The following is a 27518-nucleotide window of genomic DNA, read 5'->3' as shown; positions in this document are numbered from 1 at the left end:
GGCTTCCATTTGTACATCTTACCCACATCTCGAAAGTAAATCTACACAAGACAGATATAGGAGACTCGAAGGGATCTTCCATGTTAATATTAAATGTAAATAGTAGAGTGGACGAGTTTTGCTTGCAGAAAACGGCCGTTCGTGCTTACATTTGGTTTGTCTGAGATTTAATTTATTGTTTACTGATGTAAATCCACAGGGATTTAGAAAAGCTTGAAATTCGCTTTTTGTTCACAATTATCGTAGATTTATCAAGGAAAGTTCAATAAAAAATACCTTAAAAACAATCATTTTTGTATGAATTGTTTGATAGACATGTTTCGAACCGTACCGCACCGTAATAATAAAATAAACAGTTTCCCATATATCTATGACTGAAGAGAAGAGAAAGGCTAGGTACCTACGTCTATTAGGTACAGGTATTATACGAATGCCTTCGTCAATCGTTGGACGTATGCTGAGCCCATATGGCCAGTAGTGGGACTTAGCATTACCACTGAAAAGTGCGTACTACCCGTGACATTCAACATAGAAAGGACACGATAAAAACAGAAATATCTTACATCATATCTACATTCGGCAGTAAAAAAGTCTGGGAGTTTTTATGCCTGGACTAAATCTGAATCGTAACGAGCCGATGAGACGGCTGTAAAGTGGATTATATGGATCATTTCCGTTGGCCATTACCCCAGCTTGTTAAACTATAGGCACATAATAACTAATAGTAATCGAATTTCAGTCACGAACTCAAACAAACTTGGTGTTACACTAACGTTCTAGAGCTACTTTGGGAACGATAGACTGATATTGTGTTTTGTTTTGTTAAGGCTCCCTTGTTAACTACTACTACATAATATATGTAGTATGCAGAGTACGGTGTCAAACTTTAAGCTTATAATTTATTGTAATTTTTATGGCTGCACGAGCTATTCTGTAATTGAATTAATTAAACAAACAAACAAGGTAATAACGCTAATGTTAAAACGAAAATAAAGAGCAACAGAAAAATTAAAAGACATATGCTATGATGTAAGTTATTATGCAAAGCAAAGTAAACACTACACGGTTAATGTGTATGCTTAAATGTTTTTTGACCATCATTCGTTAAAAAGTTTCTAGCAACTACGTCGAGCAAATAACCCCAACTTAACATTTTTAAGTCTCAGTCAGTGCTAAGTTCGGCAGCGTAAACCCGCATAGTTTGCCTACTGCCGCCTGTTTCTACTTTAAATACCAACTTGTGGCATGAATGTTGGATGCGAAACAAATCTTGTCAGAGAAAAGTAAACAGTAAAGGTGTTCAATTGACATATTACTCGTAGTGGTGTGTCTCCTATCTTTGATGTTTGCCACTTATCTTAGGATGCTCTCACACCTAAAAATAAAACCATATCGTTATACATACCTATATATGCGGCACACATGTATTTCGTATGCCATGTTGTCAGTAGCTACAATGATAACGATGAGGTAAGTCGTATGCAACTTTGTATAATCTCACTGATACGGTTGCTGGTTTTATATTTTACATAGGAGTTACATAGGAAAATTTCTCAGCCTTTATTTTGCCCTCAACTTCCCTCCAGAGATTGAGAATCTTACTACATATATTCAGTCTACAATCGCATACATGAGCGCTTCTGTACGTTGCCTATTATTTATTTGATCATCCTCCGAATGCGTATTAGATGATGATTACTGATCAAAAGTTTTGCATATGAAGTCCTATGACGAGACTTTGTGTGTATAGAAATGGTCGTGATACACATTGTTGGTATCTGACCTCGGTCCCCTTGACTTAGAGGCCGCCTTAGAAATGCATAACAATTTAATTGAACTTTGACATTCTTTATTCTGTATTTGTCTCTGAATCTTACCAAGTTTTCCCTATCGACTAATTAGGCGACTCTAGCTCACGAAACTGGTCTCGAAAAGCGAAACTTACTACATTTATTATTTAACGCCTATCCTGGAGAATGTTATTGCCTGGGCGATTGATTCCTGAGCCGTTGTTTGAACATTTAGATTGGTTCGTTAAATTATAAGGGTTTTCACTGTTTACTGTGGGAGGTTTGTTTAAAATATAGGTAAAACTGACAGAATTATTTTGGGTGATCGAAGTTTAATATAAAACGAAGAGCAAAGGAAAAGGGATTAATGCTATAGCAAAAATTGAGCAGAATTTATAATTACGCAGTGTTTATTTTTTCAAATATTGAAATAAAAAAATGTTTTATTATAATTTAAAACGAACGGACATAAGGATAACAGATTATATTTTTGGCAAAATGTTGATGAATTTAAAACGCGCGTGCGATTCAAACTTTAAAAACTTCTTGATTTGATATATTCGATATTTATTATTCGTTATTATCGGTACGCTCTAGATGGTCTGCGACTTCTGCGAGCAATTAATAAATTATTATCATATTAGGTTGGATTTTTGAAGCTTTGGCGGTTCAAACAGATGTATGCATGGTACACACGTAGGTATATATCGCCGGGTAGAGCAAATGGTTGTTTTTCGGAAAACGCCCGCTTCCAATCTGGTCTAAAACAAACGAAGGCATGTGACGTGTGTGCGCTAAAACAATTGAACGACATGTGACACGTCTGACAGAGCTGGGTTGCTACTCTGCTATTGCTACCTATATATTGCTTGTCGATTGTAGGTGATCAACAATTTTCTCTATTATAGTTTAGATATTTAAATTTTTAATTGTTGTAAATTATAACAATACAATTTAGTCCGACTTAACCCATCTTTCTCGTTTACTGGTAAATAAACTCCATGCATTGTGACATCACATTTTCAGCTCCAGGTGTGTCATATGCGCGTTGCCAACCCATTTCAAATCTGCATAAAATAATGTCATGAGATTAACCAGTTCTGTAGACTGTTGCTTTTTCTACGTAGGCAATCGAAATATAACTTTCCGCGGCAGCCACCTAACCTCTATCTCCGCGGTTAAAACGTCGTATGTCACGTTATTTGGTTACATAGAAATGTTGCTGCCTTCCTATACCTATAAAACTATAGTCAATTTAACCGTATAAAGATGTTTTAGGCGTTCGTGTGTCCCAAACGTTGTCAAGTACAGACAACACCAAAATGTTGAAAACGTTTTGTGAAATAATTTTCTGTCACCACAATTCGGTTTAGAGCCACGAAATATTAAATTATAAAATGTTACCTCAGTATATAATACTAAATGATAGAAATAATGGACCGTGAGGTATATCTTCGCCCTTTAATATTAACAAAGCAAAGCCACATTGTGACATCGAAAGAAAAAGTCATGTGTGGAAATGTATCGAACATCAAACGTTAACGCGGATAACATGGAAAGCTCTTGTACAGGAATGTGGTATTTATTTCAAATCGGGAGATCATTGTATAGTAACAAAACTAAAAAATACTTTTTAGTGACAAACAATCATAATTTTAAAATAAAGAACATTTAATAATCTAGATAAGTAGGTATTCTAAATGCGCCACTTCTGAACATCTACATCTGCCGCATGTAGATTATTCGAGTACTATGAGTAATGGTGCATCCATCTTACCTGCCAACGCTCTCAGGATACTGCCATTACCACTCAGTCTCCGCATTAGTGACGGCTGGTCTGATAAATATAATTGCGAAAAAGTAACCTGGCCGAGCGCTGCAAACATTTTGACAATGATGTGATACTTACTCGTAGGTAGGATGTTTTCATTTGTAATATTTTCCATCTATTGTAAAACATTAAAGTGGTACTTGTGGACGTAGAGATCCAGTAGTGAGAGACAAAAAAAAATTAAGTAAGTAGCTACATTACTTTCATTAATATACATAATTGTCATTAAATCGTCTATTGAGTCGTTGATTATCGGATGCCGTGTGTACAGTAAAAACAAATGATTATGGGTACCACGAAAATATTCCTGTCTTGTATTGTTTTTGACCAATCAGTCACAATTTTATTTAACACCTTCTATACAAACCAAATGCAAAAAAAAAGTAGAGCCGTTTTAACTATGTCTCTTATTTTGATTGTGTGATATTTATATAATATACCTACGTGAAATTAAATACACCACTCGTTTAGCACAAAAAAATCCACTGCATAATATTTGGGGATAAGAATCAAGATGACGAAAAATAGAAATATAACTTAAGCCACGACGCCATTAATACGTATTCGTATAAATTTAAGAGCTTCATCCACTAAAAGCGGCTCCTAGATACCTTGCATCGCATTTTGTGCAATGTAAATTTGGCGAGCCCATTTACTCCGTGTACGCCATGTGTCACCTGTTACAGCGCTCTCATTTCGCTGCAAGTAGTCATTTCCATGCAAATTACATTTCACAATTACTTTTCCGGCTACAGTTTTGTTGTTTCTCAGTACAGTTTCGAAGGTATGAAAAGCAGTTTTAGGGCATATTCTTATGTTATCCATTTTCAAAATACCTACTCAAGATTTTGTAGTTAATATGTACCTACTTAGCTAGAATTAAATAAAAATTAATAAAAGACTTTTACTTTAATCTGTGCTCCTTAACATTTATTATTAACTTAAAGATCAGGAACTTACCCATTGACTTTGAAAAGTGCTATCTATTGCCAACATTTTTGTAGGAAATTAATATCTGCCTAAAATAACATTGAAGCCATTGAAGGTTTCATCTATTGGTGAACTTATGTTTATGCTTGTAATGGCGATACTTTTTGGAAGATAAAACATAATATATTTAAGTAGTTGACATTGTAATCATTAGGTAATTGTTTTTCTTATTTCTCAGAATTTCGGTAACCTGTTCCTTCATACATGTAAAAGCAATTTAACCATAATACGTATTATGCTCCAAACGCTCCTCGAAAGTGAGCTGAAAGCACGCTGCGCTGTAACACATGATGCACACCAGGGATGTAACGGATGTGGTTTTATCGGAACCGAAAACGGAAACAGATGTTTTCAATTTAGTTTATCGGTAACGGAACCAGAATCGAACCTGAGTGATAGAGTCCGTGGTGTAGGTCGTTTTAATTTCAATGACACGAATAATACAAACAACAAATTAGTGCAGTACGTGGCAAGCGGGCCGATGAGCGAATGACAGGTATAAACCTGTTTGTTTTTGATGTACGCCACTCATGTCCCGCCGCCGCGCTAAGCATTGACATCCGATATACTTCCGTCAAAAGTAACGGAACCAGAACAGAAACGGATGTGTAATACCAAACGGAAGTTCCGACTTAATGGAAACAGAAACGGAGCTCCGTAACATCCCTGATGCACACGCGGCGCTCATTCCGCTGCAAGCGCAGAGCGCAGCCATTCCCCATGCAAATGAAACCTCGCGAAATAACTTTCGCAGCGAGAAACACTAGTGTTTGTAAATTGGATGAGACCACACAAACATAAACGGATACCTGCAATGCAGCAAATTTTACAGACCTACGCATCCTGTTGAAATATTTCATAAGCCGGCTCGAGCGAGCAGCCTGCGTTTCAGGTTTTTACAGCATTCCCGCTTAGTAACTCGTTACTGTGTGGGATCACGGGTTCTGTACCTACATTAACATCGCCTTTGCGTGGTTATTCGTGACATTGTTAAACAGCATTTTGTCAAATAACGTTACATTATAAAACGAAATTATGTGTTATACCTATGCTTAAATGAACAGGTGGGTTAAGTAAATGCAAGAAAATAGAGTAGCTGTTATTTAAATACAGTTTTAAGTTCAAATGTTAGTTAGAGTCTGTGCGGAAAGAGAAGAGTCGTTGGAATGTAAAGGAGCCCATACATTCCACGACTCTTCTCTTTCCGCAAAAACTACCAGCTATATGTTTTAACACAACATTTTATGTGTGGAGAACATAAACAGAAAGAAAACACCCTTTCATTACTTTACTGAAAACATTTATCTCGGAAATACCTACGGAGGAAAAATGGTTACTACAAACAATTATGGCAACATATATTTTCAAAGACACCTTGTTTGTTTTCAACATACCTATTCAGATTTATATATTATCATCCTCGTCTTTATATATAATAGAATACAACATCATGAGTGGTTTAAAGCTGTATCATGCATGATACAGCTTTAAACCACTCTTTATTTCTTTTTGCCCTTATTGTTGTGCACAAAATGGCCGGATAATCTTGCTCTCCGTCGTAATGCGAGTGGGTGGAATTAAAAATTCAGCTCGTTTTCAGACAAACAACGTGCCAGTTTTAAAGAAAAAAAAAATGGTTTACATATTTTATGCCTTAAAGATCGGGCGTGGCCTTAAAGATTAAAAGTTCATTCTAATTTACGAAGAGCGCTAGTCGTTTGAAAAACCTGCGTTGAATCTTTCAGACTGATCCTTTGTAAGTATGTAATTTCGTCCGCTTTTAAGGCAGGAAAGCGAAGGAAGTATTCGAAAGTAGGTTGCAATAAAAGCGACGTCGATGTCTCGACGGGAGCGTCGCTCTCTTGTAACCATCGTGCTGAAATTTAGAATTCGTAAAGTTGGGATAGGATATAGTGTCGATGTAGCCTAGATAGCTCTGCGACTTAGGATAATATTACATATTTTAGAAAAAGATATTCAACATATGGATGTGGCTCCATCAGCCTGTACCTATTCTTGAACGCACTGACGTTACTCAGTATCGGTTGATGCGTTTAGTTTTTGCTTACGATCTCATTTTAACATTCATATAGGTACCTATATTATATTGGGATTACTTTTAGATCCTTATACTATGTAACGAGACACATATAAAAGATCTTGTAAAAACATTTTTGTGTAAGTAGGTAAATAAACTACCCATTAAGAGTCACCTGTTTTTAATGATTACCAATAGGTGTCCCGGTTTTTTCACAAAGCCCGTAATTTTCGATAAATAATGTCATAGAAACACTTTAACATAAATAAAGAAGTGACTTGTAAACGAATTTAGAAACTTACATAAAACCGGTTTATACCAACGTAACAGCTTGGTAACTTGTGTTTATCTACAACCGTATTTAGTCATATTATTCAGTCCATGTTAAATTATTCAAATCTTATCAAGTCCGTAGTTGTACACTTGCAATTATAACTAGACATCTACTATGAGTAGCTAATTAATTAAAGCATGTATTCGTTGTTAGCATTTTCAATTAGAATACATACCCGAAATTTAAAGTAACGTGCGTTATACTGACACTCGCGCGACAAGTTTCAGAGAGCCTAGGTCTCCATTTTTAAGCACTAATAGTATTATGTAGTCAGCACGCAAGTTGAAATGTAAATTTACTATAACGATTATACCCGTATAGGTAGTTAACTAAACTGTATAAAATATGCGATGGATCAGGTTGGACCTTTTCAGTACCTACTTTTCAGGACCTATTAGAAAAACTGACCTCAACTCTCCTAAATTTATAAATATGGAAGCATTTCAATGCAACCAATACAAGCAATGTAATTGCTGTTTTGATCCTATACAGACAATTACACCCAGTTTGTAAACCTAGGAAGGTTTACAAACTCAACAAACTGAGTGTAATTGTCTCTAGTAATAGGTGACAGTTTTGAATGATTCACGGTGAACAAGATGCATGTAACTGCGTCGAAATATCGGGAGCTCGAAAACAATACAAAAGGTAATCACGGTATCCCGGTCGATAAGTCTTCCTATAGGTGCGTGCCTATAGAGGCAATTACCTACACCCAGTTTCGTAATTTACCTTCCTATAGGTGCTTAGAATCTATTGGAAGTCTATAGAACGTTGTGGGTAGTCACAAATTCGAACCACCCACCACACTTTATATTAACTATCCGCACTATGAACGATCACCTACTGATATTGAATCTGTTATCGCGGGCCGGATCCGTGAAATCACGTCGGATTGCGCAAGTTAGTTGTTTCCAATCTCTCCGGAAAGTTCGGAACACATGCTGCCGATCAATGGCGTTCGTGTCGCCGATATACCGATATGTGCTTGTAAGTAATACGGGTGTATCGAATATTCCGTATATTGCTTACAGATTTTTGAATAGTATAAATATACTTATAAAAACATATAAATACATACTTATAAAAATTAAACATTTGTACTTTTTGTTGTCTAGTTACTTTTATTAAGACACAAGTGTCTATTTTTGTTTGTTCTTCTCTTTAATAATTATTATGAACTTGCAGTTATGTGTATGGTATCTACCAGCAAACATGGACTCGTACTCGTTGCACATATATACGTTTAATTAAACAGACACACACAAAATAGGGTTCTTACATTACTGATATAAGTCTAATGTAAATGGCGCTTTTTATTTTTTGTGAACAAACCCATAAAGGTAGAATTTCGGAACGTTCGGAACAGAGAGACCGCCGAACATGTCAATCAATGTGTATTTGATATGTTCTGCCACGTCGCATACGGGCGCGAGCGGTGGGACATGGGTGGAAGTGGAACTCGGTTGTTACACGTTTTTAACCGATTCCGATATCAAAATAGACGAGGATCGAAACAAGTAAAGATGGCCAAGCAAATCTTGTCAGTAAAACCAGGCGCGAAATTCCAATTTTCTGTGGGACGATATTCCTTTCGCACCTAAATTTTTCAAATTTGCCGCCTTTTTCTACTGACAAGATCTGCTTGACCAGCTATACCTATTGGGAATGGCTATTTTTGTATGTGCTTATATGTTCATTGACAGGTCAGTAATAAAAATTAAATTATGAAAGTATGTTATTTAAGTTTACAGTTTTTACCATGAGAAATACGAGTTTAATACTATTTCTTTATAAAAACAAGATATAAATTTAAAAGTGGAAAAATTACTGTCTTGGGTGAGACTTGAACTCACGGTCTCTGGATCGATACTCCAGCGCTCTGCCATCTGAGCCACCAAGACCTCATCCATAGCCAGCAAATCTTTCCACCATGTTGCGTTTTATTCATATTATGTTTCACTGTCGGATCTTAATGATGTTTATCTATACTTTAAGGATGTTTATACTGAAGCAAGTTGAATTTGAAAGTTATATTTTTGTCGATATTTCAAATTTGGTATTTGAGGTCAAATGATCCCTTTTCGTAGGCGTAAAATGATCCCTGGAATCATTTTACCCCCTAAGTAATTTACTATGAGCATTTCCTGTACAGGCCATAACATATCATGTCGCGAATTTATGTGCGCAAAGCCACTTACTTCCGAAAAAATGACCTTAGGAAGAAATGCTAAGGGCTCTTAATGCGATTAAATTATGGATTGCCTTTTAAAATAGCAAGCAAAATCTGTGCCCCTGACGGCGTTAAAGATAAGGCCAAAATAGAACAAAAAAATAGTACTCATCTTCTGAAAATAAAGAAACGCTGGAATCGACTGACTTAAATGATTAAGACGAAAAAATCTTGATATTACAAAGGAATCATCTGTGATCATTTTAACTCTACCCTAGGGATCGTTTTATACATACCTATGTATAAAATGATCCTTTACTAAACCTTTAGAAAACATAACATAATTATTTTTATAAATATATAAAAAACACGAGAAATAAGTATGCAGTTACTTAGTTAAGTAAATGGACTATTCATAAAGACCTAAATCTTGTGTTTTTGTCTCCAACTGTGAACACAGTAAAGTTTCTCCCTTAAGGGGATCGTTATACCCACATCTCCCCTACTCACAAGGTCACAAAAATCCTTTTTGGCGCGAACATTCATCGTTTAAATTTTAAATATTTTTTCTCAGCGTTGCATTTCACGAAAATAACATAGCTATGCTATTTTCATGAAATAAAAATACAAGTTGGATATCAAAGCCATACGAACATAATTACGATATTTTTTTTATCGAATCCCATTGATATTTTATCAATACGCCGGCTGAGAATACGTTTGTGCCATATCCATTTTTGAGCAAAATCGTTTTTTAATGATTTCTAAAATAACAAAAAATATGGTATAATTGACCCTAATCGATTTTTGGATTTTTCAAAAATGTTGTGCCATATCCGCATTTTATTATAGGATAATTACACTCTGTTAACAGAAAATAATCACAAAAGTGTGACATATCCAAAACTTTCGTGTCATATCATACATTGTACGTTTAACATTTACTCACCAAAACGGATATGGCAATAATAAAAGTGCTTTTATTTCATGATTACCACTATATTCACAATATTTGTATTGTATATAAATATAAATAGTAAACATATGTGCCTAAATGATAAATAATTTCAATATTTCCTACATGTAAAACTTTTCGAGAAAAAATTTCTTTTGCTTCTTTTCGCTCTCCTGTAAACCAATGTAAGTGGCGTATGGCACAAACGTATTCTCACCCAGCGAATAGCGCATATTTTTCTAGTTATGCACTAAATTTGAGCGAGTTACCGAGTCTCCCTAAGTAGAGACTGCTATCTGCCCGCGCTCGAGTGCTGGATAATGAAGTGGCTCGGACGCCGGACGGTTCGGTTCCGATGCGGTCGCAATGGGACCTGACGAGAATGATCAGTGGTCTCGGATTGACCAGTGGGATTTGACCTCGGTCTGAAATTAGAGATGCCCCGAATAGTGGTTTTGGCCGAATACCGAATACCGAATATTCGGCCACTCTCTCGGCTGAATACCGAATATTCGGCGACCGAATATTCGGCATGAGATGCGAACATTGTGAGTTACAATTATTATGAAAACTGGCCACCAAAGCACAACGTTTGCTAAGATATATTTTTTGTAAGACAGAACTAATGAATGTAGTTAGAGTCAATCAAATCAGACCCATGATAAAAATAAAATATTTCATAATCAACAAATGCTTAAAAAAGGGTCTTCCTATTTAACAACTTTCCAATAATAGATTTTAAATATTAAATGTACCTCATTATTGGTAGTTTTTTTTGTGTAAATTTTCTTTTAAGGTAGGGGCAACAGATATTCGGTATTCGGCCGAATAGTAGGCAACATTCTGCCGAATAACGAATATTCGGCAAAGTGGCCGAATAGGCCGAATACCGAAAAGTTGCCGAATATTCGTGGCATCTCTAGAAATCACTATTAAGAGTAGAGTTGATAAAATCTTGAGTCATATAAATAAGTAAGTAAGAAGAGAGCTGAGGTCCTCTCGCCAATATCGAAAAAATCGGAAAACGTTACTTCCTCTCTATCGCTCTTGCATATTAGAGCGATAGGGAGGCAGATACCTAAAGTAATTTCGAATTGATTTTATCGCGGCAGGGTTCTTTGAACCAGAACGCTGTTTTTGAGATTTTGTGCGTAAAAATCTACAAGTCTAAGTATTGAGTTGTAAGTCTTGCTCTTTTTCAAGTTATTTTGACGCGGGAACAATAGGCATTGCTCAAAGTGTGACGCTGGCCGACCGCCATACATTTGTTGTTAACAGAAGGATACGGGTTGACGATAACTACGAATAAGCATTTTCACCGTGTCCGATCGATATCAGACACGACTACAAAGAATCAAACAGTAAAACGCGCCTTTTTACATTTTTTAGCTTTATAAGTTACATTTTAAAAGAAAGCTTTAAATGCAAAAATAAAAATACTTAATGCCATAGGGCATTTTCTAGCAGCTGTTTTTCAACAAAGGCCGCCCAAAATCCGACATCAGACAGAACACGCGATCAGTTGGACAGTGTGAAAACGCTTTAACTCGTCGAGCGATATCCAATGCTCGGTAACTTTAAACGTTTAAAATTGTTATGGACCAGTCATACTTTTACATATAAGCCTGAATAAAAATAATATTTTCCAAACTGCTATCACATCACGTTACTTTTCCGTATAGACCCACCCGTGCTCGGCAAACAATAGGAATGACAGTTCGGTTTACCACTCGCCAGCTTGGAGGATACAACTAAACGGAGTAGCCATTAACAGGCTTTCCCCTCTGTCGAAAATAGGCGGCCAACGGTCATACACAATGTATGGACTGACGTTTATCTGACATGGCTATTTTTACGTTACGCATACATTTGACGTTCCCCTCCCCCGCAAAAATCGGCAGACTGTTTTGTACAGAAAATTACAGACATGGCGTCTCCGTTTGATTATATCCTCCAAGCTCGCCAGTCACTCTGTGCGTGCCGATATTCGGCCGATACCGTTGTGTCATATCTACCCCATAAACCCCAAAATCAAAGGCTATTTGCTATTTGTATGTGGTTTTATGTGTACGTTTTTGGACAGCCAGTATTTATTGTTTCTGTTTGTGGCGAGATGTTATGATATTGGCCAAGGCAATAAATGTTATTTTTCACACCACCTATTCGGAAAAGAGCTTTTTCTTTCCTGCTAGGAGGGATCAAAGCGACACTTTTCCTCCCTGCTATTTTTACAATTTTTAGCTTAAATAATCTGTTTAAGCATCAGATTGTGGCAACACTAAGATTTTTTTATTTTCCTCATAGTTGATGTGAAAAGCAGTATGTGTCACACGGTATCAAAATTATTTCGACTTGGGCGTTAACACTTGAATCCCTCATTACGCTCAGGATTCAATGTACGCCCTTGACGGAAATATATCATTTTGATCCCTTGTAACACAAACTACTGTTGTGGAAATGTTTCAAATGTTATTGATTACTCAGGTCTCTGATTTAGCTAGGAAACATCTTAAAGAATTCTTGGTTTATTTTAGATCTCGTTAACTTTATCAACATCATTATCAGGGGTCGGACAAAAAGTGCGGATGACGTAAAAATGACGTAATCTTGCACACAGGATGATGTTTGAGTTTGTATTTAAACTTCCGTGTGACATGTAGTAACAAAGTAGTATTAATGAAGTAACAAAGTAATCGTAAATAAATCCATGGAATTAATAATACAGGTGGTAGGGTGATGTAGTGAATAAAATAAATTTCACGAAACTTGCCACAATATTCGAGTAAAGATGACATTTTAGAGCGTTTTCTTATACATTAGTAAATATAAATTTTAGCTAAATATAATCGTGAAGATACAATAGCTAAACAATAACGAAGTCAATTTATTGTTCATCTGATTGACAATGTGTCAGTCAAAAACGTACTTACTCATTTCAAGTGGCGATATCGTTTAATAAAGAGGTTGATAAATGATAAGTGATAATTGTTTATGAAAATCAAAAATACTATTTGAAATCATCCTATAAGTGGTTTGACGTCATCCGCACTTTTTGTCCGACCCCTGATCATTATGAATGAAGTGTCTAGATTTGACGCGGCGTGTATTGAAAGATTTACTTTTAAAAAGTAATTCAATTAGGTAACACGTTAAAAATAAAATTTATTCAAATGAAAACCTCGTGTCGGAAACTCGAGGGAACAAAGAAACTTTGTAACTGACAAAAAAAGTAGGCGGGTATTATTCTGAAACGTATAAAAATAGCCTATTCCTAACAATCAATCGACGTTCTACTGAATAAATCACTTTGGCATTTTGTTCTTGACATGCAAAGTATTACGAAGTGAAAACCGACCTAAAACTGAAAGGCTGGTCCGTATTTCGTAGATTACCTCCGCAAGATTGATTCTCATTGCAGCACGTTCACCTTGTCAGGAGACCGACCATTATCATCCTACACGATTTTATAATTGTGACGTCCAGGCGCCGTTGTGTACTGGGTGACCAAATGAAACAACTGTTATCGCTTGTGCACTCCGCAGCCACGCGCACGCCATGACACTTCCCTATGGAGTGAAGCTAGCGGGTAGTTGCGTCGTACTGTTTATTGTGTAACCGTCACATCTCTCCCTTTTTATAACAATTTATTTATTTTACTTTATATATTAACCATGCATGACCATGCAACAATAAATCAGTTTATCTTATTATCTTATACTCGCTACGTTGATTTATTTTTCCAATCTAGGTATACTACCACCGGTTCGGAAAAGTTAACCTCAGACCCGAGAAGAACCGGCGTAAGAAACTCGGCGAAGTGTGGATCCATTTTACAACTGTTAAATAATAAATATTTTCCAACACTAGCAAGCTTTTAAACCTGTAAAACTATTATTTGATTATTCCTAATTGTTACCGACTTTTAATTTACTTTAAGTCATGTTATGCTTGCCACATAAAACTTATAATTTGATTTGTTACAAATATTTCTTGCGATACCCTACCAGGGTCCATGTGCCTGTATGTTACTATGTAGTTTACTCGTATGTAATATAAATATGTACATTGGATGCAAAATAAAGATCTCTATCTCTATTTTACTTTTACAATTTCTTATGTGTCAGTCCCTCTCCTTCTCCTATTTGCAGTTTTGAGTCTAAGTCCTTTTATTAACTTGAATATAATTCAAAGAATTATTTTAAAAGCCTTAATTACTACATTTTCCTTTTGATGCTTACACATTTACAGGTATTAACATTAGCATACAATATAATATTTTACTAAATTAATACCTATTTCATGATTTAGGTACAATAAAATTGTAAACTTGCCAAGCGTCTTGGACATTAGTTACTTACTGGCAATAACTGATTGACTCAGTTTTACTTGTCTTGTATGATGTTAATATATATGATGCAATTTATAATACTTATAGATAATCCAATGTCAAATAAAGTAGCAATGTTACTCTATTCATAGTAGAGGTACCACGTCAAGTATATTTAGTTTTACTTGTGAATAGGTTAAGCAAACAATAATCTATATAAATATATTTATATATAATTAATTTGTTAGGTACCTACTAAGATTTACCTGCCTATTTGACCATTGTTATTATCTAATCATAATCATATCTAATTATCGTACTTTAATTATATGTAATACTTGGATAATATAATATTGACATCAATTAATCCAAATATTTATTTTATTCATTCTATTACTCAAAAAGTAACACAGCAAATATAATATCGAATGTAATATTAATCTAGCAACTTTTGCGAAGAATCATAATTACAATTTATGTTATGAAAATAACGTAATTCCTTCTTACTAATCGGAAGCTGATTTTTCAACTAGTAAGCCGGTAAGTATTATTTCCACAACAATTACTGTCAGACCATCACATAAATATTAATATTTGTATACACTTTTTCTTCGGTTTATTTCAATTACTTGCAACAGTTGCAACATATTTTATAAACCTGAAACATACACACCTTGTATGTCTGTTTCGTATGTCCTGTCATTGGTAAGTATGTCATTTAACTTCAATAAACATCTTACAACGAACCAATGGAACTCCATTATCTTAACCATGATCCCATGAAATACAGAGTAAGTAGGTACACAAGAATACACTGTTCGAATGTTTACTTTACCATTTTAGCGTTACGTTTAACGGTTCTGTTTGATATGACCTAGGGTTTTGGTCTTTTGGGTCTTAGTGTAGATTAGTACCATATATGTGTGCTCTTGGGTAGATCCATGAAGTGGCTCTAGATGCAACTTTAATCTACTAGTTTTACTAAATTAGTTAGTCTCAACTAATTAAACATCAATCAGGCACTGTCATTGAGGGCGATCAAGATCACGGTTAATTCGAATACTTATTGTTTTTATTTTCTAATGTATACCTACTCAGACACACTATTTACTTATTTGATTGTTTCTGTTTTGTTTTAATGTATCGGTTCTGAGACTATGTATAATTTTCAATGTATGTATTGTCTCTACCGCATACCTAAGCGTTTTGGCATCCTTAATTATTGTAGTTTTATGCATGTGACTGAAATAGGGAAATATATGTTCCAGTAAATTGCCTTTTTAATTACACCTAATTATAATTAGTCATCACATCACACATATCACTCATCTTAATCTGAGTAGGTGTACCTACTACCTAGGTACTTAAAAGGTACTTCGTCATCTACCTGTCAACCGACAAAAGTCGTATGTCTATTTACAAGGCATTAGGTTAACCGCTGTTCACTAGAGTTTTGCTGTTAGTACCTAAGTCATGTTTGCCTTGGGTATAGTTTCGTAGTATAGTTAGTAAGCTGTGCTTCCTCACTGTGCAAGGCTCCACGCATCGCCACTCCCGTTTTTACAGCATTGACTTTAGGTACTACATGACATGATGTATTATGACAGGGCCAGCGCATCTATTTACGTACCTTTTGTACTTGGGTTTGTGATTGAGCTTTGTCCTGATTATTATTCAATAGAATCATGTATTCCGGCTTTAAAATAGATTGGGATTGGAATTTATAATATGAAATCTGGGTCATATACGATTTTGAAGGAATTGTATATCCTCATCTATTTATAGATTTTATTTGGGCAGTTTAGGCATGCCTCTGTGTTCCACAGTTTCCACGGCTGCGCAAAATGCATTATTATCCTGGTCACCTGCTTGTTTCTCTTAAACTATAATTTAACGCGTCCTCTAACTGTTCCAACAGAATGGCTACAACAATCTTTAATCGGAATACCGTCTATTAAGTCGTCGTATACTTTATATACTTGCTTTGTTCGTTTTTATTTAAGCTGATACATTGAGTACTTACCTATACGAACATCTGCAAAATGCCGTAAATTTATGATACGGGTACAAGTTAGAGGAAGGTTAAATTGTAGTACTTTACAGGAAATATTTTTTCACATATATTTGTAAAATTGAAAATCTACCTGAATCTATATTAGTAGGTATGCCTATTCCCGAGGCCATCCATCTATACCTACGCCTTAAGTGAACTGGAACAGTAGGCAGAGGCACCAATTATATAATTTTCGCTACTTATTATATAATTTTGAATTAAATAAATACATAGCAGGTTACTCTACTAACATTATGTCAGTTTATTACTATTTTGCCTCCCTATTAAGTCTAATGGTGGTATCTGGGACATTTTGGATGACCTATGACAAGATCCTATCGTTAGTACCAACCAACTCTATATCGCGTCTACTAGACTTGTTACTAGGTACATTTGACCCTTTTGGCTTGTTAGTACTGGGTAGTTGAACATAATACTAATTATAACTTGTTTATATCGTAGGTAAGCGTTATGATTTCGCTGTATCATTTATTTTATTTTGCTAGTACCAGTGGAACATTCAACCTACTACTTATTTATTTTGCCAGTACCAGTTGAACGTTTCAATTCAACCTACTAATTATTTGTTTTGCTAGTACCAATTGAACAATTTCAACCTACTACTTATTTGTTTTGCTAGTACCAGTTGAACATATCAACCTACTACTTATTTGTTTTGCTAGTACCAGTTGAACACTTCAACCTACTACTTATTTGTGTTGCTAGTACTAGTTGAACGTTCCATCCTACTAATTATTTGTTTTGCGTCATTAGTAGTTAATTATACCAACTGCAGCATAGATGTGATGTACAGTTTACTTCTTGTAATTTATTTTTCTTGTTAGTCCGACTCCGACTTACTACTCAATTCATTTGATGCTGAGTTTACGTGTCTACTCCTACAGTAAAACAATAACAAAGCCCTCGGCATTCATCAGTCTAAGTACATATCTATAGTTCTTGACTCACTTGACATCGTAACGGTCCTTGATAATTTTACTGATCCGTTACCTTACCTTACCTTACCTTACCTATGTATATATAAATACATGTTAAGTCGACACCAAGTTAGGTAACAGCGATTCATACCATTTCAATTGATTATAAGTATTATAACAGGTTATTTTAATCTAGTGTTGAGTCGCTCACTCGTGAGGCACCTCATTTGTACCACTCATTTTGTTAATTTGTCGCAGTACTTCGTACCGCAAAAATGTCTTACTTCACTCCTCTATTAATTTTACTTGATTCTAAAATTATCTTTCTCCTAAAAGTTCTATTCTTAACCTCCAGAATTGCACTCCAATTAAATGTTACTATTTATTTATTTATAAAGGAAGTGATGAATACATAAGTATGTACATACATTAAATATTTTTGTCGCCGTTGGAATTAATGGAATAGTCGACGCTGAAAATATGCTAGTACCTCACCTCATTTGAAGTAAGACATTGTAACACCTCATTTTAGAAAATGAGGTACTCATACAAACTCATTTTAAATTGATGTCCTACCCATCACAATTTTAATCGAACAATATTTCTTTTAGGACATAAGGTCCCCAAAAATGTATACAACTATACCGACTTAATATGCAGGTTTCTCAATAGGTTTCCTTATGTAAAAATATCTTAGTAATTACACAACTAAGTAGGTAGGTATATTTTAAGTATGAACGGCAAATACACAACAACTCATAATAATCGTGATTTCCGCGAAGATAGTTTGATTATTTACCCTTTATATCATATGAATTCTAATATACGATTTTGAGTCAGAAAATAAACCATGTACCAACTGTATTTGTAACACGCAAACCATCAGCATATTCGTTTCTGTCACTTCATGGAAAAATTAATACACCGGTGCCACATCATTCTAATAATGCAACATGAGTACATTATTTTTTGTAGGATTTTCCCAATTATTGATCTATCTTGCATTGATTGCACTTTTGGATTTACAATTGGTAACCAGGCTCACGAACAGTAGCTACTGTCAAAGAGTTAGTGTAATAAGCAAGCGCATATTTCTTCTTTGCTTGGTAAACATTCCTCCCGAGCTACCTACCATCAATTACTCACTAAATAGTTGTAAAGTTAACTATTGTTCTTATGTAAACAGTCGACAAAATCAACTGTGCATATACATCATTGTTTTTATTAACATTGATTGTAAACAAAACTATAAAATTAGGTATTTATATTTATTATTATTGGGGTGGTATCGGGCCTTTGAGTGTCACGTCGACCACGTATTGATCTATGGTGACGGCCCTTTAAAGTTCATTACTAATGCCCGTTGCATCCAGAAAATTACAGATGCTTTGGGCCGTAACGTTCTGTACCTCATAGGGTAATACATGTCGCCCTAAGTAGGTATAAAATTAGGTATAGGTACAAGATCTACCTTTTTACAGTTTTGCACTAATATTTAAATTCTGCACTAGTTTCTTTAATACTCCTCTGACGTGAGTTTGGAATTTCATAACCTAGTTACGTAACAAAGTCGTTGCAATTTTAATATTTCCGTATTATGTACAACCGTACGTCACTCGTTACACCGAATATCACCTCGCCCAAACTTTTGTATTGCCTGAATACAATCGGGAGCTCGGGAGCAAATGGACAACTACGGTAGCTATTAGGTTAGGATTTCCATACCTTAGGTATTTTGTTTTTTTTCCGCCACCGTTACCTTTCCTTTTCGTAATTTTTTTTTTTGGTGATGTTTTATCCTCGTCGCCATCTGTGACGTCCAGGCGCCGTTGTGTACTGGGTGACCAAATGAAACAACTGTTATCGCTTGTGCACTCCGCAGCCACGCGCACGCCATGACACTTCCCTATGGAGTGAAGCTAGCGGGTAGTTGCGTCGTACTGTTTATTGTGTAACCGTCACAATAATAACTACTAAATAGCGACCCGCCAGGCTTCGCACGGGTACTTCAACAAATTTACACAAAACCATTACAAATTATACACCAAAACCTTCCTCAAGAATCACTCTATTAATAGGTGAAAACCGCATGAAAATCCGTAGAGTAGTTTTTAAGTTTATCGCGAACATACAGACAGACATACGCGACAGGGGACTTTGTTTTACAATATGTATTGATGTACTTCAACGGGTCATGTTTGTGGAACTATTTTTGTTTACAAGCGGTGAACTGTGGTATTTTCCTTTTTTTAGTCATAAAACGTCAAAACCATACTCATGAGGCGCTGTATGTTGTAGATTACGTTGGCCGATTAGTCCTACTTAACGAAAAGATACTTGGAGATTAACGTGCTTAACGTGTCGTATCGTGCATTGGCTTGGCATGATGACGAGCAGTAACTTTTCTAAATTCGTAGGATCGTGCGCTTTCTATAGAGAAGCAATCAGTGGTTGATCCGTATTCAAGTTCCCATTCAGCGGTGGCGTGCGCAATGTGTCTACATCAAGTGGCATTTTATGTGGAACTAGATCGCCCTCAAAGGCTTAGCCGGTAAATGTATAATGTGTCGAGGCTTTAGCCCTGTTTTAATGCTGGATTGCAAGTTAGATGCAACTTTTTAATGTTATAACCCATTAAGTACTTTAGCGCTAATGACGACACATTGTCGTTACGCGTCTACGAAGCGTTTGCTATCAGATAGCAGACGCTTCGTAGACGCGTAACGATGTGTGGTGCGTAGATTCTACGCACCGGGAAAACTCTTATCTTATCTAGAACTTAACGCAGCTCACCGGGAGAAAAATGTTTAGGTTTAGAAAGAAAGTTAAGTTTCCTTATAGTCCTCGGGATATGGTTGGTGAAATGCAATTTAACCATCTGCGTCGTGTGTTTGTATACTCCAATTATACATAATGTTTCTTGCCAGCAAGTAATATGCTCAAATGGGCATATCGTCTACTTTGCCTTTGTGATACTTCAGATTTTCGGTAGCGTCGCCTCCTCCAAATTGTTTGGTCCACGAAATACAGTGTGAGGACGGGAGGTTATGTTGATTCTGATGGGCACCAAATGTAACGCAGGTATCTGTTTATTTCCAGAAGCGGGGTGGCGCAAGGTAGCAGCCGGGACGACGCGATGATCGGCCACATGCGCCGGCCGCGCGCTCACCATGCGACAGCCCTCGACCGAAGTAAGTAATTAAGTATACATATGTGACGTTCCACGGCAAAAAGTACCTTATGGCAGTTGGCGCTTACGTCGCATAGCGCCGCAATAATAATAGCGCGCGGCGGCGCAGTGGCGTTAATAATAGCGTAAGCGCCAACGGCCATAAGGTACCTTTATCCGTGGGATGTCACATATACTATAAGTAATAGGGATGATGACACATGTTGAGTTTTATAACAAAATCTAGTAAACTAGATAGCAAACGAGCAATTTATCACAATAATGTGGATATTAAAATAAAATATTGAAAATTTACAAAAATACAGGACCTGAAAGTTTTAAAATTTAATAATAATAATAATAGTTCTTTATTTACAGGTAAAAACCCATTTCAAAACCCATTTAAGTTTTTTTTAACTTCCAAAAACGATAAAAGTAAGGGTACCTACCATTCGATTCCTTACATTTCATCCAAAAAAATATTGTATAGCAACTATAAACATTTAAACGCAATATTTCACCGACAAAAACGCAATTTTCTAGTTTTGTCCATACTACAAGATGGGCTCCCAGAGACCTTGACGTCACGTTCCCTTGCCGTTTTGTATAGGGCGTTTCGCGAGTGAAGTGCGACTGTCGGCCTTTGACTACAATTTCTGACTTTTGTGTTACTTTAATGCAATGGGTCCCATATAGACATTTGATCCTAAAAACAAACCCGATCGATTGATACCATAAATGAAAATTAGTCATGTAGCCTATTATTAGGGAACATACGCGTCCACCTTAGTGTGTAAACGGACCAGCGTGCAAACTAAGTGGGTGCTCGAGCGGGGCAAACAGCGTCTATTAAACAAATGCAAAGATGTGGGCAGTCTCAGTGCTCATTGCTCAAATCCCTTGGAAGCTCGAAGCTACGCTGCGGATAGATATACTTATGGGAAATGCTAAAAGAGATCCAGAAACCCTCAATAGGTACATAACACAAAAAATACTTAGGTAGGTACTACGTACAGCAGATGATTCTCAGTGTCTAACGACCGATGTTTGACAGCGGAAGGTCGTTTTCTAATCGTAGTCACGTTGACACATGACGCATTGGCTCTCTCTCTCTCGCTCTTTCTCTCTAGCTAGTCTGTCAATTGTAGCAATTATTCGGCGAGCAGAGCGCATCCGAAAAATTAAGTGACATACCTCTGTCAGTACTGGTGGCCTAGCGGTAAGAGCGTGCGACTTGCAATCCGGAGGTCGCGGGTTCGAACCCCGGCTCGTACCAATGAGTTTTTCGGAACTTGGGGCCGATTTTTGAATTTCGACCGCTCGATTTCGTGTATTGCGTTCAATAATATCTCCATTACTAGGCATTTAAATTCTACGAATAGAATTGAAAACGAGTGGTCAATACCACTAGATTCCTAATGTCTATCGCTCGTATTTCAAAAATTAACATTTCGCCGTTTTCCACCAATATTCGAGTGATGAAATCGAGCGGTCGAAATTCAAAAATCGGCGCCCTTATGTACGAAATATCATTTGATATTTACCAGTCGCTTTTCGGTGAAGGAAAACATCGTGAGGAAACCGGACTAATCCCAATACGGGCCTAGTTTACCCTCTGGGTTGGAAGGTCAGATGGCAGTCGCTTTCGTAAAAACTAGTGCCCACGCCAATTACTGGGATTAGTTGCCAAGCGGACCCCAGGCTCCCATGAGCCGTGGCAAAATGCCGGGACAACGCGAGGAAGATGATGACCTCTGTCAGTACTATACCATACCAAATACTAAAAGTTGGTGAGGGTTTTCGAATCTTACAGGGTTTTCTTTTTCCATATATATTTTATATATGTACTAAGAAGCACAACAGCTTGTTGCTGTAAACAAGACACCGTGTGGGCGACTCCTAACATTTCCGCAGTGAGCAAACTTTTAATTGCTCCAAACAAACTTGGTATACATAGTTAGTAGTTAACGCATCATTAGAGATAAGGAGTTCGAGCTCTGGCTTAGGGGAGTAATCAGAGCGCTAGACTCCAACTTGGATAATAATCCGTGTTAGTTTATGTACGTAGACACAAAATTGGTTTAACTTTTTTATCCGACCGCCGACTAGAAGAGCATTACAATTTTTGAAATTTGTTCCTAGGAGCTTTTATTTCTTATTCATCTTATCGTTTTACTCGACTTTCGCTCTCGGAATATCGTCTAGTCAAAGATTTACGGACGAGTTTCGCAGGTACAAAACTCGAGGTTGAAATAATTTTAGTACTTACTTGACTTTAAAATAACCTAATAAATCTTTCTGGTTTATCCCATCGGTTGAGTTCCTTAACATATTAAGTCCGCCATGTGTACTACTAACTATGCGATGACATATAAAGTATTAAACGGTCGGGTTAAAACCGACTACTTGTATCCAATCAACTCTCGAAGAAATACTGCATGTTGCTCCTTTCTCATAAAATTTACCTTGTTCCATAACGTTCCAGACGGTTGACAAAGCAGTATGCACGGAGGAGACGGGCGCGGCGCGGCTCGAGGCGGTGCTGGTGGCCCTGGTGGAGCGCAAGGCGCGTGCCCTGCACAATGAGCAGGCGCGGCGCCGCCTGCGGCATCCGCTGCTGCTGCTGCTGCGGGACCATGTGGACGGTCAGTACCTTGTAGTCTAGACATACGACAGAGAATACTATATCTGTCACTATAACTATATGGTAGTATGCACGGAGGAGATAGGCGCGGCGCGGCTCGAGGCGGTGCTGGTGGCCCTGGTGGAGCGCAAGCCGCGCGCCCTGCACAATGAGCAGGAGCAGGAGCATGCGTTGCACGCTTAGCAGGCTGCTGCTGCTGCAGGACCATGAAGTCGGTAAGAGATTAGACTCTTGCGTAGACATTCGTGCATTTCCGAGATACTAGAGCCCATATACACTCCGTCCAAATTCTCTCACATGTTTCCTTACTCGTTTCACAAGAGTCGGACATTGCTTCTGACCTGCGTATCCGTAATAAGCTAATAAGTAATAACAGTAATGTTTGGTGTTTCAGAAGAGGCGTCGATGGTGGGTAGCCCGGGCGACATGCTGCCTTCCCACTGGTGCGAGCACGAGCACCGCAAGCATAAGAACCTCAAGCTGCACATGCACCCCGAGTATGTATCTACATCATCTACAGCCGGGCTAGCACATGATTGGCGCGATAGTATCTCGCGGCGAGATAGACTAACCGTCCCTCTTTTATTAAAATAGTTCGAAAAAGATGGGTACAGTCTATCTCGTCGCGAGATATCGTCGCGCCAATCATGTGCTAGGGGTGCTAATTATAACTATAATTAGCCCAGTTCAGCCCAGTTGCGTGACATCATAGCTATAAATACTTATTTAGCAACAAAAACTACGACCAGATAATATACATATATGTTACGTAAAATGTTCATGCCAAGTTTCATGCATAATTTACAAGCATGCATATGAGAGCTTAACTTCGATTCTATAGCAGCGGGTTCGTGTCACTCTTAATAATCGGTTCTGTGAATTCCGTGTTTACCGCGCATTAAACTTCGTTTAGTACGTAGCAATGTATGATTGAGAATCCCATTCTAACATGAAACAGTGTAATGTTCGACAGTGATCTGGACAGTCCGGAGGCGCTCGAGCTGGAGCGGCGACGGCGTCGGCGTAAACGGCGACAGCGCGCCGCCGCCGCCGCCGCCGCGCAGCCGAGAAAGCACCGCACGCTGCTGGTCTCCGCCATCGACGAACAGGCTAAAGTTATACACGTAAGTGAGAGATATATATGTATACCAGTCCTGGACAGTCTGGAGGTTTTCGACCTGAAATGGTGACGGCGATGGTGCATGCGGTGAAATCGCGCCACCGCTGTCGCGCAAGCACCGCACGCTGCTGGAATCCATGATCAACGAGCAGACCAAATTTATACGCGTACGAGGTAGCTATATGTATGTATTCCGAAGGTGTTCGAGCTGGAATGGAAGGAATGGCGACGGCAGTGACGCAAGGGCGGATGTTGTGCTGCCAGACGAGCACCGTATCACGCTCTTCCTTTCTGTCCTCGATCCATCATCATGTCAGCCTTTTATCGCCCACTGCTGAGCATATGCCTCTCTTCGAGTACGCCACCTATCCCGGTCCTGAGCCAATCTCATCCAGAAGTGACCCGCAATCTTCCGAATATCGTCCACCCACGAGCCAACGGACGCCAGTCCTCGATTAGCCTCGCAAAGTAGTAACCCATGTAGGAACACGTGTGTTTTTAGAGCTGGAAACCTGAAGGCGTTGGAGGCCGCGGTGATGCCGTACGAGCACCGGACCCGAGGGTCTACCGCGAACCACGTTCGACGTGTTGCCTCTCTGTCGCACTTGTAAATTCGTACGTAAGTGTGACAGGGAGGCAACACGTCGAACGTGGTTCGCGGTAGGCGCTCCGGCTCGTCTCCACCACCAACAAGCAATCTAGTTATACCTACAACTTTTAGCCTACAAGTACCTAAGTGGCGGTCTACCTAAGTGCCAAACTGGTAGCAATGCGATCATCTACACGAACATTAGTCACAGTGAAGCTCTTATGTTTATTCCAGGCACTTCCATCTTTGACCTACTTACTTCATCTACTTGCCCGGTACGGGGCTGCATTGATAGCAAAAACTTCACGCTTCGAAAAATTCAAAGAACTTGTTGAGTGGCTTACATGCCAAGCCGGTATTCGAGTTTTTAGAACTTAGTAGCGACCTCTGTAGTAAATTAATGGAAAGTTTATAATTTCTGTACCGACCATAGAGAAAAAATACATAGAGTGCTCACTCCATACATCAGTTCAGACTATTAATTTCAGTGTCTACATCTAGCATCGAGTAGCAGAACTATCAGTACTGCTACTTGACAATAGATGTAGCACCGACCGGAAAGTCTTATCTCAACAGCATAAGACTTTCCGGTCGGTGGCGACATCTATTGTCAAGTAGCAGTACTGATAGTTCCGCTACTCGATGCTAGATGCTAATAGTCTTTTTGGTACTAAAACTGATGTATGGAGTGAGCACTCTATGTATTTTTTTCTCTATGGTACCGACATAATATTTATTACAACACATTTTTAAAGGCGCCATCTCACGGAAAATGCATGACTTGGGTATAAATTTAGTGAACTCTGAGTGGCTTTAGTTCTAAGCATTTTAACCAGATGGCGCTCACAAAGCTTATATACCTTACTAACATATGCTAACGTCTGCCCAGTTTGCGTGAATAACACTAGAGGTCATTGCTTGTTTGATCATCAAACAAGCAATGACTTTGATGTGCTTCTTAATAGTAGTTTATGCAACAGTGATATAATAAGGGTTCTTAAAATTCAAGGGTCGAAGTTACAAAACGAGACGTAGTCGAGTTTTGTAAAAAAAGACCCGAGAATTTTAAGAACCAATTATGAGCTGTTGCATACATTACTTTTTCTATGACAGCTGCAGCAAAAAAAAAGAGTTATTATTAAAAAAAAGAGTTATTATTTAAAAAAAATTGAGTTATTATTTAAAAAAAAAAAGAGTTATTATTGTAAATGAAAACATACCTCTTTCAATCAAGATGATCGGAACTTGTATCTTTAAAAAAAATAAAGCAGTTGTATTATACTCATAAGATGACTGCTAGCAGTCATCTTATGAGCCTATAGACAAATCATTCAAATGACATTGCTTTAGATATCACTGTCAGTCATTTAATTGACACATTTAAGTGCTGGAGTAGAAAAAATAAGTTAATATACGTTGTGTAAGTGTACTATCAATTGCTATCAAAGAGAATTGATACTATGGTAATTTAATAAAAATTAACAACTGACTTTGAGTTTTGACTTTGACTCGGTTAGTAGTTAGTTTATACCAACATTATATAATTCATATATAGTCTGGCCAGTCAGTAGTAGCAAACAATATTTTAGCAACTTTCACAGTATTATAAGAGGATATTATAATTGCGATACTGAAACCAAGCTGGCATTACGACGAAAGGGGTCGATCGCTTCTCCATACAAACGTAGACCCCATTTTCCTCTGTGGATATTGACATATAGAAAAAGATTACGACGACGAAGATACGATTTTTCAAAAACTCTGGTGGCTGAACCTACTGCACCTTAACACATTCAGTGCCAGCGCAAGCTACGCGCTACGAGCGTAGCCGATAACACGGGAAAAACCGTATCTAGCGAAAAGCGCCTACGAACAGTGAACCCCCCTAGCGAGTGGCTGGCAGTTAAAATCCTTGCTTTTTAGGGTTCCGTACCCAAAGGGTAAAAACGGGACCCTATTACTAAGACTCCGCTGTCCGTCCGTCCATCCGTCCGTCTGTTACCAGGCTGTATCTCACGAACCGTGATAGCTACACAGTTGAAATTTTCATAGGTGATGTATTTCTGTTGCCGCTATAACAACAAATACTAAAAATAAAATAAAATAAATATTTAAGGGGGCTCTCATACAACAAAAACGATTTTTTTGCTCTATTTTTTGTTGATGGTGCGGAACCCTCCGTGCGCGAGTCCGACTCGCACTTGGCCGATTGTTTTACCAATTCCGTGTTTGAAATATAGTTCGCTAAGATTGTGAAATTTCAATAAGATTGTTATTCAGTTTTTCGCTCGGGTTGAGTATTTTATAAGAGCGTGGAGCACTGAATAAACAAATAAAATATTAACTAATTAAAATGTTGGTCGGAAAATGCAGCTGCTTGCTTTGCAACTTATTCGGATTCCGTAGCCAAAATGACAAAAACTTAAGAGTCTTAAGACGACCGTGGACGACCGCTTCTCAAATAGGCTTCTAGTTTCTACTTAGGAGAAGGCAAACACTCTTGCATAGAGATACAAAAGTACTTTTAATGCAAATCTCGAGAGATGTAATCAAAAATAATCACACTA

General features: G+C 37.6%; 1 protein-coding gene across 3 annotated transcripts in view; it reads left to right on the top strand.

Moving 5' to 3' along the window:
- LOC134649619 (uncharacterized) overlaps positions 1-27518 on the top strand; it is a 171889-nt gene that overhangs the window by 43420 nt on the left and 100951 nt on the right. For 2 of the 3 annotated variants that reach the window (XM_063504449.1, XM_063504450.1), the window contains exons 2-5: positions 20529-20620; positions 23084-23243; positions 23637-23739; positions 24201-24366. In XM_063504449.1, coding sequence (XP_063360519.1) covers positions 20600-20620; positions 23084-23243; positions 23637-23739; positions 24201-24366 — 450 coding nt within the window. In that variant the 5' untranslated portion in view covers positions 20529-20599. The remainder of the gene's footprint in view (positions 1-20528; positions 20621-23083; positions 23244-23636; positions 23740-24200; positions 24367-27518) is intronic. The other variant, XM_063504451.1, reaches the window with a different exon arrangement.

This window comes from Cydia amplana, chromosome 7, assembly GCF_948474715.1.
Source record: "Cydia amplana chromosome 7, ilCydAmpl1.1, whole genome shotgun sequence".
NCBI classification, from domain to species: domain Eukaryota; kingdom Metazoa; phylum Arthropoda; class Insecta; order Lepidoptera; family Tortricidae; genus Cydia; species Cydia amplana.
This window is presented reverse-complemented; position numbering and strand designations above follow the sequence as displayed.